This window comes from Equus asinus, chromosome 8 (assembly GCF_041296235.1).
Source record: "Equus asinus isolate D_3611 breed Donkey chromosome 8, EquAss-T2T_v2, whole genome shotgun sequence".
NCBI classification, from domain to species: domain Eukaryota; kingdom Metazoa; phylum Chordata; class Mammalia; order Perissodactyla; family Equidae; genus Equus; species Equus asinus.
The window spans coordinates 10,117,756-10,131,773 of record NC_091797.1 but is presented as its reverse complement, the minus strand read 5'-3'; the positions used below and the strand labels follow the sequence as shown (position 1 = coordinate 10,131,773).

The 14,018-nt window shown below is 40.6% G+C and overlaps 1 protein-coding gene across 5 annotated transcripts in view; it reads left to right on the top strand.

Annotated features, from left to right (window-relative positions):
• Positions 1–390: 390 nt before the first annotated feature.
• Positions 391–14,018, top strand: part of ZNF451 (zinc finger protein 451) — a 79,948-nt gene continuing 66,320 nt past the window's right edge. For 4 of the 5 annotated variants that reach the window (XR_011504918.1, XM_070514632.1, XM_044776910.2 and 1 more), the window contains exons 1-3: positions 391–654; positions 1,165–1,248; positions 8,030–8,110. Coding sequence is in view for 4 of the 5 variants with exons in the window: in XM_070514632.1 (XP_070370733.1) it covers positions 634–654; positions 1,165–1,248; positions 8,030–8,110 (186 nt within the window). In the remaining variant the exon portion in view is untranslated. Of the gene's footprint in view, positions 655–1,164; positions 1,249–8,029; positions 8,111–9,609; positions 13,815–14,018 lie in introns of those variants that run through there. The other variant, XM_044776911.2, reaches the window with a different exon arrangement.

Here is a 14,018-nt window from a genome sequence, read left to right as displayed (position 1 = left end):
TCAGCGTGGGGAGCGCTGGTCCTCAATTTTCTTCCTCGGATGTATTAATACATGCTGAGGCTGGGAGATGGAAGCTGGGGAACAAGTGAGTCACGAAAGGACACCTCAGATTTCTTTCCTGATCCTAGAATTCAGCTAAACCTCCACATCCCCGGCCCTACACAAAAAAAGAAAAGAAAAAAAGGGAAAACTGAGAAATTAGCTCCTATCACTCACGTTGACGGCTACAACTGGAAGTGGTGAGCTTTACTCACAACCACACGCCTGAACCCCGCCCCCAACAGCTCCACGGAGGGGCGGCCGACTTCAGCCTGGCGTGGCGCATGCGCTGTACGTTGAGGTTCTTTTCCACCACAGCGGGGCGGTCTCGACCAGAACTACAATTCCCAGGATCCTGCGCGCGAGGAAGGAAAGCCGGGAGCGAGCGGAGGCGGCTCCGGGGTAGCGGGCCCGGGTGGGCCGCTCCTCCCTTTGAAGCGGTTTTGCGCCTGTTTCCGCCCGCGGCGTCGGCGCTGACGCAGGGGCGGGTGACGGCGGCGCGGAGCGGGGCCGGGCGGGAAGGGACGTCGTGGCGGCGGCGGCGGCGGCAGGTTGAGCAGCAGCGGCGGTGCTGTCAGTCGGGCCGTCGGAGAAATGGGAGAGCCGGGGGCGGAGGTGAGCAGTCGGGCGGCGCCGCGGGTCCTCGCCGCCCGCGAGGCGCTGGCGTTCGGCCGGGGCTCCCGGAGCTCGGCGGCGGCGGCGAACCGGCCCCTCGGCGTCCCAGGGCGGGCCTGGTGCGGGGCTGCGCGGGGACCGGCGGCAACAATGGCCGCCCCCGGCCCTGCCCCTCGCCGGGCCCTCGTCGCCGCCGGCCTGCCCGGGTAGCGGCCCTTGGAGCCGGCTTGCTGTTGGGTGGTGGGCTCGCGGCCCTCCGGCCTGGGAGGGGGAGTCGGGCTGGGGGCTCGTTCTGGCGGGCGGGCCCATCCCGCGCCCGCGCCCGCGCCCGCGGCGGCAGGACCCGACCCCGAGCTCTGTCCTCGGCCGGGGTCGCGGGGCCTTGAGCTCATTCGGTTTCCTCCAGAGCTTTTTGTTGAAGAAGCTCTTCCTTTTTTGTTCCTTTTGGAGAAATCTGTTGCCCCAAGCATGTGGCTGTACAGCTGAGCGTGTTCTGGCTTATTTTTATAGATAATAGAATCTGTCCCTCCAGCTGGGCCGGAGGCATCCGAGTCGACAACGGATGAAAACGAAGATGACATTCAGTTTGTTAGCGTAAGTAGCAGCGACCTTCGCGTTTTTCCGAGTCCAAGACTGTGTGGTTGGTAATGAGATTGCGCCTCACCTGCTCATCCATCATTCAGCAAATGTGTGTGTGTCTGACGGGTACCAGGCACTGTGAGCGTGGCCTAGCGATAGATTTCCCAGAAGGGGTCTCTGAGCCACCGCGGGAGCCATCACAAAGACGGTGGCCTAAGGTACACGTTGTGCACTCCATCACGCTTCTCCTGCCTGCATTCAGGGCCATTTTATACTCAATCTACCCACGGTTCTGTCTCTAAGACTGTGTTTTGAAATGGGGCAAGAGTAACTTCTAAGATATGGCACCCAGTTTAGGGAGAAGGGAGGGCTACTGATGAGGACATAGGTAGAAAAGAAGAAGGGTGCAGGAACTGGAAATCTGAGCGTTATGTAGCTTCATAGCGTGAAGGCAAATAGCTGCAAGACCCCTCTAACCTCTGAGATCAGGTCACACTAGTGCAGCAATTGATTGTCATAACAGAGATCCTGCATCACCAGGAACATACGATATCTGTCTGGGTTTCTCCTGCTCAGGGCAGTAGTTTTCCAGGATTAGTAAGTGTAATGTGCAGATTCTTGGACCCCGCTCCAGACCTGTTGAATCAGAATTTCATGGTGCCGCCCAGGAATCTTCGTTTTGGCACAAATGCAGAAGTATATGAATCTCTGAACCACACTTTGTAAAGCATTGGTTTTGGAAAAAAAGGGGTGTGATGTATTTTGAGATAATTTTCACCCTTTAAAACTGTTAAAAGTTTTACAAAGGCTCTGCTGAAAGTATCTTAGCTGGAAAATACTCCTGCTCTACTTGAATATTGTAGTTGGTTTTGATTTGGTATTAAGGCTGTGTAATTTTTCTTTAATAGTGTGTGTCTATTTGTTGAAGTTGGGCAACTTTTGTAAGACTAGTTATTAAACACTGTCTTTTATTTACCCCAACTTTAGGGCCATTGTGGTAATCTGTTGTGTATTGTATGTAAATGGATTTGTTGAGGAGTCTTCACAAGATCATTTTCCTGACTCACTTTGCCATTGCTAGTGCTATGGTACTTTGTCCTTTTCCTTTAAAACTCTTTAAGGATTTGGGGTGTCCGGAGGTTGATGAGTTGTGTCTTGCCCCTTTCTTCACTGTGGCCTGAAGGATGTTTGAGAACAGTCTTCCAAGCTCTTTAGGATAAATATTTCTGGTTCTTCCTGAATATTGGTACATTTGTGAACGGAGAATATTTATCTTGATATTTTTTGCAAATAAAAGTAAGAATGATACTCTTCCTTATGAACTGTGGGCCTTACTTTGACGATCACAGATGGAATCTACACAGATAAGATTTGAAAAATATTTTTTTGGTAGTCTGTGTAGTGAAGAATTGTAATGTGGTTTGTGACTAATTGATATAAGCTTGTATTAAGCTGAAGTTTAAAAATACTCTTTTAATTTCAGTTTTATTTTAAATATAGAAAATCTGTCTCTGTGCATCAGGAATAAAACACGTACAATCAGTGTAACTAACATGATTCAACATCTTATATTTATCCCTGTTTCCAAATATAAGTTCAAATATTTGATAGCTCCAAGTGGAGAAGTTAATTATATACATTAAGTGCAATTATAATATTAGAAGAAACCTATTAAAAACATTCCCTTTGCATTTTTAGTGATAATACTTAAATGACGATTCATGATACCTTAATTCTATTTAAAATATATTTGGAGACAGGGGCTGGCCCCGTGGCCGAGTGGTTAAGTTCGCGGGCTCCGCTGCAGGCGGCCCAGTGTTTCGTTGGTTCGAATCCTGGGCGCGGACATGGCACTGCTCATCAAACCACGCTGAGGCAGCGTCCCACATACCACAACTAGAAGAACCCACAACGAAGAATATACAACTATGTACTTGGGGAGAAAAAGGAAAAAAATAAAATCTTAAAAAAAAAAAAAAAAAAATATATTTGGAGACAGAATCTTCTACTTCTCTCTGTAGCCAGTCTTATACTTGACTCCTCCAGGTAATGCTGATCCAATAAAGATAGTAAGTAGTTCTCTGCTTAAAATTTCTTCAGATACAAAAAGAGCATTATGATGTCACTGCTTGATATTCTCTGGTTTGGGTTTCTTAGTTTGCGCTTGTCTAATTTTCCCATCTTCTCCACGTGGCAGCACAGCGGTCTTTCTGTGCTTTATATATTGCAAAATATAGAGTCCCAAACTAAACATAGCACGCTGAAGGAAAGCGATCATAGAGATGTGGAGGTGCAAAAATGAACTTTTTCATTTAAATTTTATTGAAATAATAACATGCATACAGAAAAGTACACAATTCATAAGTGTACTATTTGATTTTTACAGAGCCACTACTCCTGTGTAAACAGTGCTCAAATTAAGAAACAGAATGTTACCTAACAAAAATTTTTTACTTATAGTTCTTTTGCTCTCATTTTCTGTTTAGTTTGGTGATACGATCCCTTATTCAGCCACTGTCTTTATGTCTTTCTTTGAATCTGCAGATATTTTAGTTAATTTACTCCTAGAAAAATATTTTAACTAAGAGCTGCTGACATGATTTTCCATAGTGCTAGTCTGGATAAAAAGGTATAAAAACTGCTGAGGCAACCTATATAATCTTGATAAGGGCTCATGAGAGTTAGGGTCCAGCCAAGGTTACTGGTATAATGTGGAATCATTGAGCATACAGAAATAATGAAGGAAATGAAGGTATAATTTCGGGAGCACATAGGTCAATGTTAATAGTTTAGCTACAGTAGAAGGGTCATGGGCAAAAATGAGAGGATCTTTTTGCTGGGTGTCTTGTGGCTGTAATTAGCTCAATAAATAAAGCTAATTTGGGAGCTCATAATATGCAAAGTCATGAATTTAAGTACCTTAAAGTTCAAAGATTCATCGGACATGCATTCTTCCCGTAAGTGTCAGTGTTTCACTGTGGCAGATGAGATAGGAGATGAGAGCTGTATAAATTGTTCCAGTGGAAAGTTCTCTTATAAGAAGTCCATGGTGCTATCAAAAAAGATATAAGACTTTCAGTTGACTGCTTTGGCATAGGTAGTATTTAGTATTTGTATGTGTTTAAAAGCGCATTTTGAGAAAAAATAAGGAAAGGCGTCAAAGTGGGAAAGCAAAGAAGATAACGTGTAGATCTGGAGGACAAGTTATTTTTAAAATGAGAGAGGGAAGGATGAGCCAGGTAGTGTATTGTGAACTACCTTTGAACCTAAGGTAGGCAGTTGAGAACCATTTGAAATTTTTGAACTGGGCAGGACTGCAGAAGTAAACTATGTTTCTAACTTCTCTATATGGAAAAAAACCACATGAGTTATTTAGGTTTTTAGATTAGATTTTTGCACCTATGCTCAAATCCATATTCTTTGTTTTAGTAGGGTAAACTACTTTTTTTGTAGACCATACCTTAGTGTATTAACATCACTTGCCACTTAGTAGGTAATTGATGTTTTGATTTTGTATGAGAATCAGTTTTCTAATAACCAAGATGAAAGCTTTTTATTTCATTAAAATATATATATTTTTTATCTTAGAATATTAATTCAGCTGTGTTCCTAAACTATTTTGCTTATGCCCGTGCTCCTGTCCCTAAGTTCTGTGGCCTTGGGAGAATGGGATGAGAATGATGGTTTACTAGTTAATGGATGGTTCAAATTCAAATAAAATACTTTGTAATTGGAGGACCACATGCATTTATGCTTGTTAAGGATGAAAACAGTCATAAACATTATAAAAATTACTTTTTCTTGACATTTGTATTATAAACATTACTTCTTTTGGGGAATTAATAACTTAGTTTTTGGTCTGCGTTATCAGTTATTCAGCGTTGGGGACAATAGCAGGTAGTCCTTTTGCTTTTATTGAAGGGAAGAGAAAGTATCTTGTCTGAGAAACTTAGGTAATAAGATTGATTTAAAAATAGTATGTATGTTTTGAACTACCTCAGAATTATGGTGACCCCACAGCCAATTATGTGTTTAGACAATCAGGTGTACTTCACTTAGTTTTCTTGTTTGTTAAGTGGGATAATAGTAATAATTCCCTTTCTCACCTTGTGAAGTAATTGTGGGGATTAAATGAAATAGTGTCCATGAGAAGTTTAGGCCTGTACAGGGCTCAATGACAAATGTTATTGATTAGTAGTAAAATAAATGGAGTGCTAAAATGTTTTGATTCCTTAAGTTCATTATGGTGAAAGTTTTTCCATAGCCACTGTGAAAAATTAGCTAAAGTATTAGAATTTGTTTACAAGTAATCTTTTCCTTTGGGTCCTTCTCTTTCCTTATGTTTCCACTCAGCCATTTTGGCAGTCTCAAACACGTGCTGTCTTCTCCTTCTACCACTCTATCACTTACAAGTCCGTAGTTGTTTGTTGAGTGAATGAATAAATAAATGACTCCTGCTTTTTCTCATTTTTGGATTTCCTATCCTGATTCTTTGTATTCTTCTCTCTTAATTAATGTGAATCATATGAAGTTGTCCTTGTTTGGTAGTTGAAAAATGGTTGCATATCAGTCTAGTGGTTCACCCCGATCCTGCATTTCTGGTAGTTTCCTCTCATCTGTCCTTACTCTTGCCCTTTCTCCTCTATCTGCGGCTACATTTTAATCCTATTTGTGACTGTTTTCCTTATTCTGTTTTTTTCTTCCCATTCTACTTTTTGTTCTGTGCCCTGTTACCTTTTTTATCTCCTTTTTTTCTTCACCTGTTCATGGAAGCTCTACCCCTACCTCTGTGCATTTCTGGTAACCTGGGGACTTTCTTGGTGTACTATTTTCTGTGGGTATGTGGTGAGAGTTCCTAATGCACATTTCTTGAAGAGAGTAAACTAAGATGATTATATGAACAGGAGAAGCTATTTTATTTTTATTTCCTCTACTTCCTTTTCGGATTGAACGTATAATTTTGACAATCTTAATACCAGTGGTAGGTTTTAGTCATCTCTGTTGACCGTGCATTAGAGAAGATCTGTCCCTCTTTTCCTCTTTTTTAAACCACCATTTTCCTAGTTCAGGCAAAAATCCTAATTACTTTATTACGTAATCCTTGCCCAGAAGTGTTGCTCTTTGGTTCTGTCTTGGTGGCTGGATCACTACCTGCAAGGAGAGTAGTTTCCTGCTTGGGGCAAAGTTGTACCTAGGGGAGAAACAGACTCTCTTTGAGACTGGACGCCTCTTCTCAGGAACAGGGCCTATAACTAGATCTTAGCTTCTGTCTCCTGACTCTAGGGTTTTTTTCTGTTAATTTTTCCAATGAATGTATCACTTTGACTTCCCAACAGTCAACTTTCCCCATCCTAAGAACTCTTTCCCTCAGGCATATTCTCCTCTTGTATTCTTTTTTCTTGTTCTCAACGTACTAGATTTTTTTAAAAGAATAATCTTTACTCGTGGCCTCTTATTTTTTAGAGCCTGGCTTCTGTGCTCACCACCTTCTTGAGAGTTGCTCTCGAGATCAACGGCATTTTTAAATCTCCTTGTTGTCAAATTCACTGGCATTGTTTTGGTGCTTAATGTGTTTGGTCACATGTAGCATTGACAACTTTTTGTTGAGATTTTCTCTATCTTTAGTTTGTTTGGATTTATGCATTCCTGATTCTTCTCTGATGTCTGATTACCTACTTAGCTCTTCTTCCTAAATCCTAAAATTCCAGCATTTCCTCAAGAACCTCCTTGAATCTCTTCTTTCTCAGAACTCTTTGATTTCTTCCTTCCCAATATCCTAGTTTCAGTTTAATTCTAGAGTCTTTTGGGGAGCAACTCCCAAATTTCTATTTCCAGGTATGTTCATATATCCAGATTACAGGCCTGCATTTCCAGCTGTCTGCCAGATACCTCTGTACCACTGGTACATCAACCCATTATGTCCAAAAGAATGTCAGCTTTCTGTTTCTGTATTCTAAATTTATACTAATGGCATTAGTATCCTTCTAGTCATCCATGCTTGAAATCTTAGGGACCACTTTAACTCCTTGTTATTGTTGGGATTTTGTTTTTATAGCCAGTCATTTTCTTTTTTCCATTATACCTGTGTATTCTCTTGTATATGCACCACAACACTGTTCTTCTTGCCATTGCTGTTGTTTTATTTCTGCATTATTATGTGCCTGGACTGATTAATTATCCTGCTTTCCCCACTCTCTGTACTTTTCTATTGATTAATCTTCTTAAAGCATAGGTCTTATAATATTATTCCCATCTTAGTGTTTATTGATTCCCTTTTGCCTATGGTATAAAATCTAGGCTTCCAATCCTAACATTCAAGGCCTCTTCTATAATGGAGTCAGAATGGATGGAAAGAAAGGATGGAGAAGAATCAGATCTGATGTTTGACTCTAAAGGAGTGGGAGATAAAGCCAAGCTGTTAGTCAAAGAACTTCATGTTTTTGAGCTTGGATATGTAATGGACTGTTGATACCCATCCCGTTTGAAAAGCACTGGATCATAATATATGTATCCTTGTAGCACTATTCCTGTGTTAATAAGCCTTCCCCAAGAAGTTGACACAGTCCTAATACTCTATCCAGGTTTAGGTTCTTCCTTTTAGGTTTGTCATCATTTCTTATTCATGTACTTGGAATATTTTCCTCTGCAGTTGAAGTGATTATTTTCTGCCACCCCTAAGGCTTCCTCTTCAGAGGAATTCTTGCCAATCCCAGCCAAAACAAAAAAGATTATTTGAGATGCTATTTTAGTGTGAATAACTGTTCATGGCTTATTAATTTGCTCAATTCTTTTATAGGAAGGACCATTGAGACCTGTTCTTGAATACATTGATCTGGTCAGCAGTGATGATGAAGAGCCCAGCACCTCTCATAGTGATGTAAGTAAATTATATTTGATTTTCATTTCTTTACTTGTGTCATTTCAGAGGCATTCTCCAAAGAGAGTTATCCAATCAATGAAGGCTGTGTTTAGGAGCTCTAGTGCTTTAGAGGATAGTCCATTTCTGTTAGAAGGAGCCATAAAAGGTAGTCCAAGGAGTCCTTTGCCTAGAACATCTCCTGCTTCCAGTTTTGGTCCTTTACTTTAAGTGAGGATGTGAAGGGATAAAATGACACAGGAAAGTTCTAAGCCTTGGAGGTGATACCTGATAAAAGGGAAATGGAATAAAAATTGCAAAGCTTTTTGGCTCCTTGTGCGCTTCTCCTTTCCTCTCTCTCCTTAGGTGCCCTGTAGAACTGGATCTTTTTCTTCCAGAACCATGGGGCCACAGAAAATTTCTTTTGTCTTGGAGGAAAGGATATGTGAAGACCCTTTAGGAAATGGAATGTGAGGAAGGGTTATAGTTGATCTATTACTTGAGTCGTCACTCCTTTTAACCTCCTCTGTCCCCCATATATTTGGACTTTTTTCTTTTACCTGTGATTTACTGGTTGTGGGTTTGACCCTTAAACTAATACTTCCCTTGCTCTGAGAACCAAACTAGCTAAGCTTTTTGTAGTAATCTTCTCTTTCATTTGTGTTATCCCAAATTTCTAGTAATGGGCTATTTTCTTGATGGATTAGAGAACTCCTGGCTCTTGTTCAAGGTGGCCAGAAAACTTTTTGCTCTATGATACAAATTGAGACTTGGACTTGGGATCAGAATACCTAGGTTTTAGTCTCAGCTTTACTCCTTATTACTTCTCTGACTTTGGATAAGTTAAGTAGCCTTTTAACCTTAGTTTTCATTATCAAATAGGAATAATACCTACCTCACAGGGTTGTTGTGGGGATGAAATGAGGTAATACATATATGTAAGCTCCTTGAAATCAAACTACGAATCATAAAGTAGGACTATGCAACTGGAAAGTTTTGTTACTCGGCGAGTGAACGAGAGAAAACTTTTAAGGAGGCTTAGAAGTGATTCTGCAATTGGGGACTTTCAGAAATTATTTTTCTTCTCATTAGAACTTTCCCCAAGTTCTCTCTGCCATTGTTAGCTTCTACTTGTTGACTTACATACGTTGAGTGAGATTTTTCTTTAATTGTTATCACCAGTATTCTCACCACTTCTTTTTATCCTAGCATGGGACCAAGCAGCAGGCTAGGGTGGCACCATTTGAACTAGGCTTGTTTTTACTCTCTCTTTTTTCATAGACAGAGTGCCAGATTAATGCCAGTAGTTGATATTAGGCCTTTGGGGTTGTGAAGCTTGTGGATTTGACTTCTATGATCCCCATGCTGACCTATAGTGGATTGCATCTTTCATTGTTAATTATTATAATTTTAAAAATTGAGTTCTACTTACTGGACATGCATCTCTGCACTTGAAAGTTAACATATTAAAAGCGTATTTTTTTTCTTCCTTGGTTTTCTTGTTCATGTGGATAACCCAGAGAATGCCTGAGTCTAAGGTGCCATCCTCTGAGAATCATCGCCCAGAAATGTGCTCTAGCTGCAATGTTCCTCTTCCCATTGGAGACAGCAGCTCCTTCTCTGGGAGTTGCATCAGCAGTCCACAAAGGATAGTTTCTCAGTCTTCTCCTGTTGAGAACCCATTGGAGAACGAGAAAAATGATCAAAATAATTCATATATTAAGATCTCTGAGACAGAGACACTTAAACCATCACAAAATTATCAGACTCTGTCTTCATCTCCACTTCTGGTCCCCCAAGAATCTCTTGCCTCTTCAGAGGTCAAGGGGGATTTACCTATAGAGTTGTCTTCAGCTTCACAGCATGGACAGGATGCCATCCTTTATCTCCAGACACAAGTGGCTGAGATGTCCCGAGTAATACGTGATCTGCAGTCCAGAAGCTGTTTTAGATTTCATCATTCTAGGTCAAGTGAGAACTCCTCAGTTCCTTGGGACATCTCCACCTCAAGAGAAGAAAATTTATCCACAGTTGAAGAGGAAGCTGACTGCAAATCCCCCTCAACTGATGACAAGGGGCAGCCAGCTGACCCCAGTCAGTCTAGTTTTACAGGTCTTTTGAAGAGAATGGAGCAAAGAGGTGTTATAAAGAGAGTAACGTTACAATCTGAAGCAGAATCGTGTGAAGGGAAAGCTGATTATGTGACCTCTAAGAAACGTTTGGTTCCTCCATTGCATCCTCTTCTGAGAATTGCCACCACTGAGGTTTTTAAAGACCCTGCTGATTGCCATCCTTCTTCCTTCATGGGACACAGGGTATATCCTGTGGCCAGGGATACCTCTCCTTTCCAACCAAATCCACCAGCTGAGGGCCCCATTGTAGAAGCATTAGAGCACAGCAAAAGAGGAAGTACAACATCTCCTCTAGATTCTACCTCAAAAGAAATGGAGGTCATGGGTTGTAGATTCTACCACGCTGCTTCCATTGCAGCCCGAGCTGCTAGCTACATGGCCTATATGACTCAATATCAGCGTAAACTCTGGGAAGACATGGAGGATCTGGTCCATGACCCAGAGTTTGATCGTGGAAAAGCAAGATGTATAATATCTGATGGTATGGATGCGGGCCTTTGGCAGCTTTGCACTACTAGGGACATCATGGACTCTGTAGTCAGAGTTATGGCCATGGCAATAGACTACAGAAGGCAAGCCTGGCTCCGACTTACATCTCTCACTAAAAAAACCCAGGAGAAGATCTCACACCTGCCCTTTGATGGTACTTCTCTCTTTGGACAAGATGTGAATGCTATTGTTGCAGAAGAAAACAGTGTAAAAGAAAATGACTATAAAGACCACAACAAATACTATAACCAACATCGATACTTTTATACTCATGATCAGAAAGCACATTATCACAATAGAGGATACTCCAAAGGGGATTGGTACAAACCCCGAAACCACCCCTATAGATATAGAAAAAAGGGAGAATCTCCAGAACGCCATGGGTACAAGAATTAATAACCTGTCCATGTTCAGTAGTATAGCCATCTAAGATACTATTTTACTTGCTCCTCCCCACTCAAACAGGATCTACAGGTAGGAGGTCACCTCAAAAACTGAATGCAAGTCTGGAATTATCACAGCTGACATTTGAATTCTAGACTTTTGGAATGAAGTATATAATAAAGAGACTCATGCGTTATTGGGCAAATGAACAGTAGAGACTGTAATCTAAGTAGGGTTGGACAAAGATTCACCCATTATTTCTGGTCCAAAATACGTCCAGAGGAAGGTACTCAGGAATCTGAATCCTCTTGTGAGTAAAGAAAAGTATAAAGATTTTTTTTCCTCAGGAAAATATTACTTGTAAACTGAGGACCAGGAGATTTTGGATCTGGAAATAACCTGCTACTAAATCTCTGTTTACTAACGCCAGAGGCAAATCCTTCATTATTAGGTCATCAGTGCTTCCTTGTTCAGGCTTCAGCTTGTCAGATCTTCACAAAATGATAAATCTGTTATCTCCTTGTGTCAGGATAATCAACTCACCAAGAGTACATACCACTTTCAAGCTCTGTGAGACTTCAAAATCAACCATGAAGCTGTGTGTCAAGAACTGGAATTCAAATTAAATTTTGCCAAATCCAGTTTGCCTCCAGTGGGATGTCTAGATGTCACAGGTCTACTGTGGACGCCAGCTGGAAAAAGACTTTCCTACCTGTAATATCACTGTAGAAGTTTTCACAGTGACTATCTTCATCAAGACTGATGGCTCCATACCATCACCACTTAAAGCTACATTTGAGAGAATTCTTTGTTGTCATCACTCCCTAGTCTTTGACCTATCAAGCTCTCATGTATCAAGAAGCTGTGAGACCCACTCATGGTGTTCTCTCAGGATAATCTGGGCCTTTCACCAAGATGATGATCTTAAACAAACCTACCTTCTAAACAGTTAGCTTTTTTGAGCTTGATAATTCATCACACTCTAAATACAAAAAAGATATGCACATTAGTGCCCTGGAAATAAAGGATGTTATTCACACTATCCAGGCATGCAAATCTGAACTCTTAAAAGAGCAAGAATTCCAAACATGCCTGACAATCTGGTCCTCTTATTGTAATAAAGAGGGTTGCCGTCAATCTAGATGTTATTGAGTAACCCTGAAGATTTAGAGTATAATTGTGGATATAGTAAAGAGAACATCTCACACAGTTCTGTTTCTAGATATCTGTTTAAATGATGATATCCGTTAATGATTTCTTGAATGTCTGAAATCAAGACTTCAGTGACATGTTCTTGGTTTATTGCTCTCTTAATCCAGTCAGACTCTTAGCAAGAGAGAACTACTTATCTTTTTGCTCCCAATTGGTTCCATTAATAGTTCTCTACCATTCTAGAACTGACAGCAGATACCTCAATAACAATGCCCCACAGTATCTTTTTAATCTCAAGGCAGTGGCTGTATGGTATACCAGGCCTTAGATACTTGCCTTTGCAGCATGGCTTCAGAAATGGAGAAAATGTCAAGTTTGAGGGGTCTGAATATGTCACCTAGTATTATTTGCTTGGCAGCCAAAAAAAAATTTTTTTATCTACAGACTTATAATTTTGTAACTTCTTGGTTTGTCAGACATCTGCATTTTTCTAATCTGCTTGATCAAAGTATTTTGGGTCTACTGTTAGTGGAATATAACACTTTTAGGGTTCATGTGGTTTCTAGTTCTTGCCATAGTTCTTACACAGTGGTAATTGACATTTTCCCTGGAGCTCCACTTTTTAATAGTTTATTGGAACCTCATTCCCCCTCTGCATCATAACCGTATTCAGCACCCTTTTTATCTACTTTTCTTCCTCTCCCTGTTTGTGCTATAGAGGTTGAAGATGCAAATATCCCTACTTAGAAGTTACTTTATTTTGTGAGGTAATTTCAGGGTACTATGTTGGTCCTGTTTGTAGATTGAGCCTAAACTACAGTCTTGATAGAGGACATTATCTTTCAAATTTGGCCAAGTCATATCTAGAGTTAACATTTACCTTTATTTTTCTGTATTTTCCATAAAGTTTTATTTCTGCTTTTTTAGGTCCATCGCAGTGCTCTAGAAACTGTCTTTTCAAATTGAACTCTAAAAGAGCATTGATTATCTGAAAGGAAACAAGGGCCTAAGAAATCATACAAAGATTTTTATAGTTCATGATGTGTATGACACCAGTCAAGCAGTCTCGTGTCCTTGACATGGCACTGTGTTTCTTCTGTGAGAGGACTGGCCACTGGGGAACTCAGTGGAGAGACCACCTTGGAACCGTTCTGTAAGGTTCTGCACAAGGTGTTCCCAAATAGCTAAGGCTACTTCAGACTGCTCCCACTTTTCCGTTTCTCCCCTTTCCTTCCCTGAATTAGATACTGGGTCACAACCTGATAGTTTTTGAGGTACTCTTATTTTCCAAAAACCAAACCAAAATAAATGTTGCGTGAAGATATGATGCTCTGAAATTGCTTTGGCACTTCCACTTAACGTGCTCCTTTTTAGTTTTTTAATTTTTGAGTTGTTAAAAAAAGATGTAACATAAATTTACCATCTTAACACTTTTTAAGGGTACGGTTCAGTAGAGTTAACTGTATTTATATTGTTTTGTAGCTCCTCCCTTAAGTATTTGTAAAACAGCATTACTGTTCTCTTCCTCTTGTGTTATTCCTGTTGCTCAGTAATAAAGACAGTAACATTGCTTTACCACTCTCTAATTGATATGCCCAGGCATCTCTAGAGAATTTTCCTTTAAGTAAAAAGGTATTAAATCATTGAATTGGTGATCAAGTAGGTAACTTCTGAAGGGATTTGGCAGTTGAGTAGGGATAGGGGTAGAATGCCATAGAGTGGGAACAGTTTTTAGCTATAGATTAGTCTCTTGACTGCAGAAGAAACAGTAT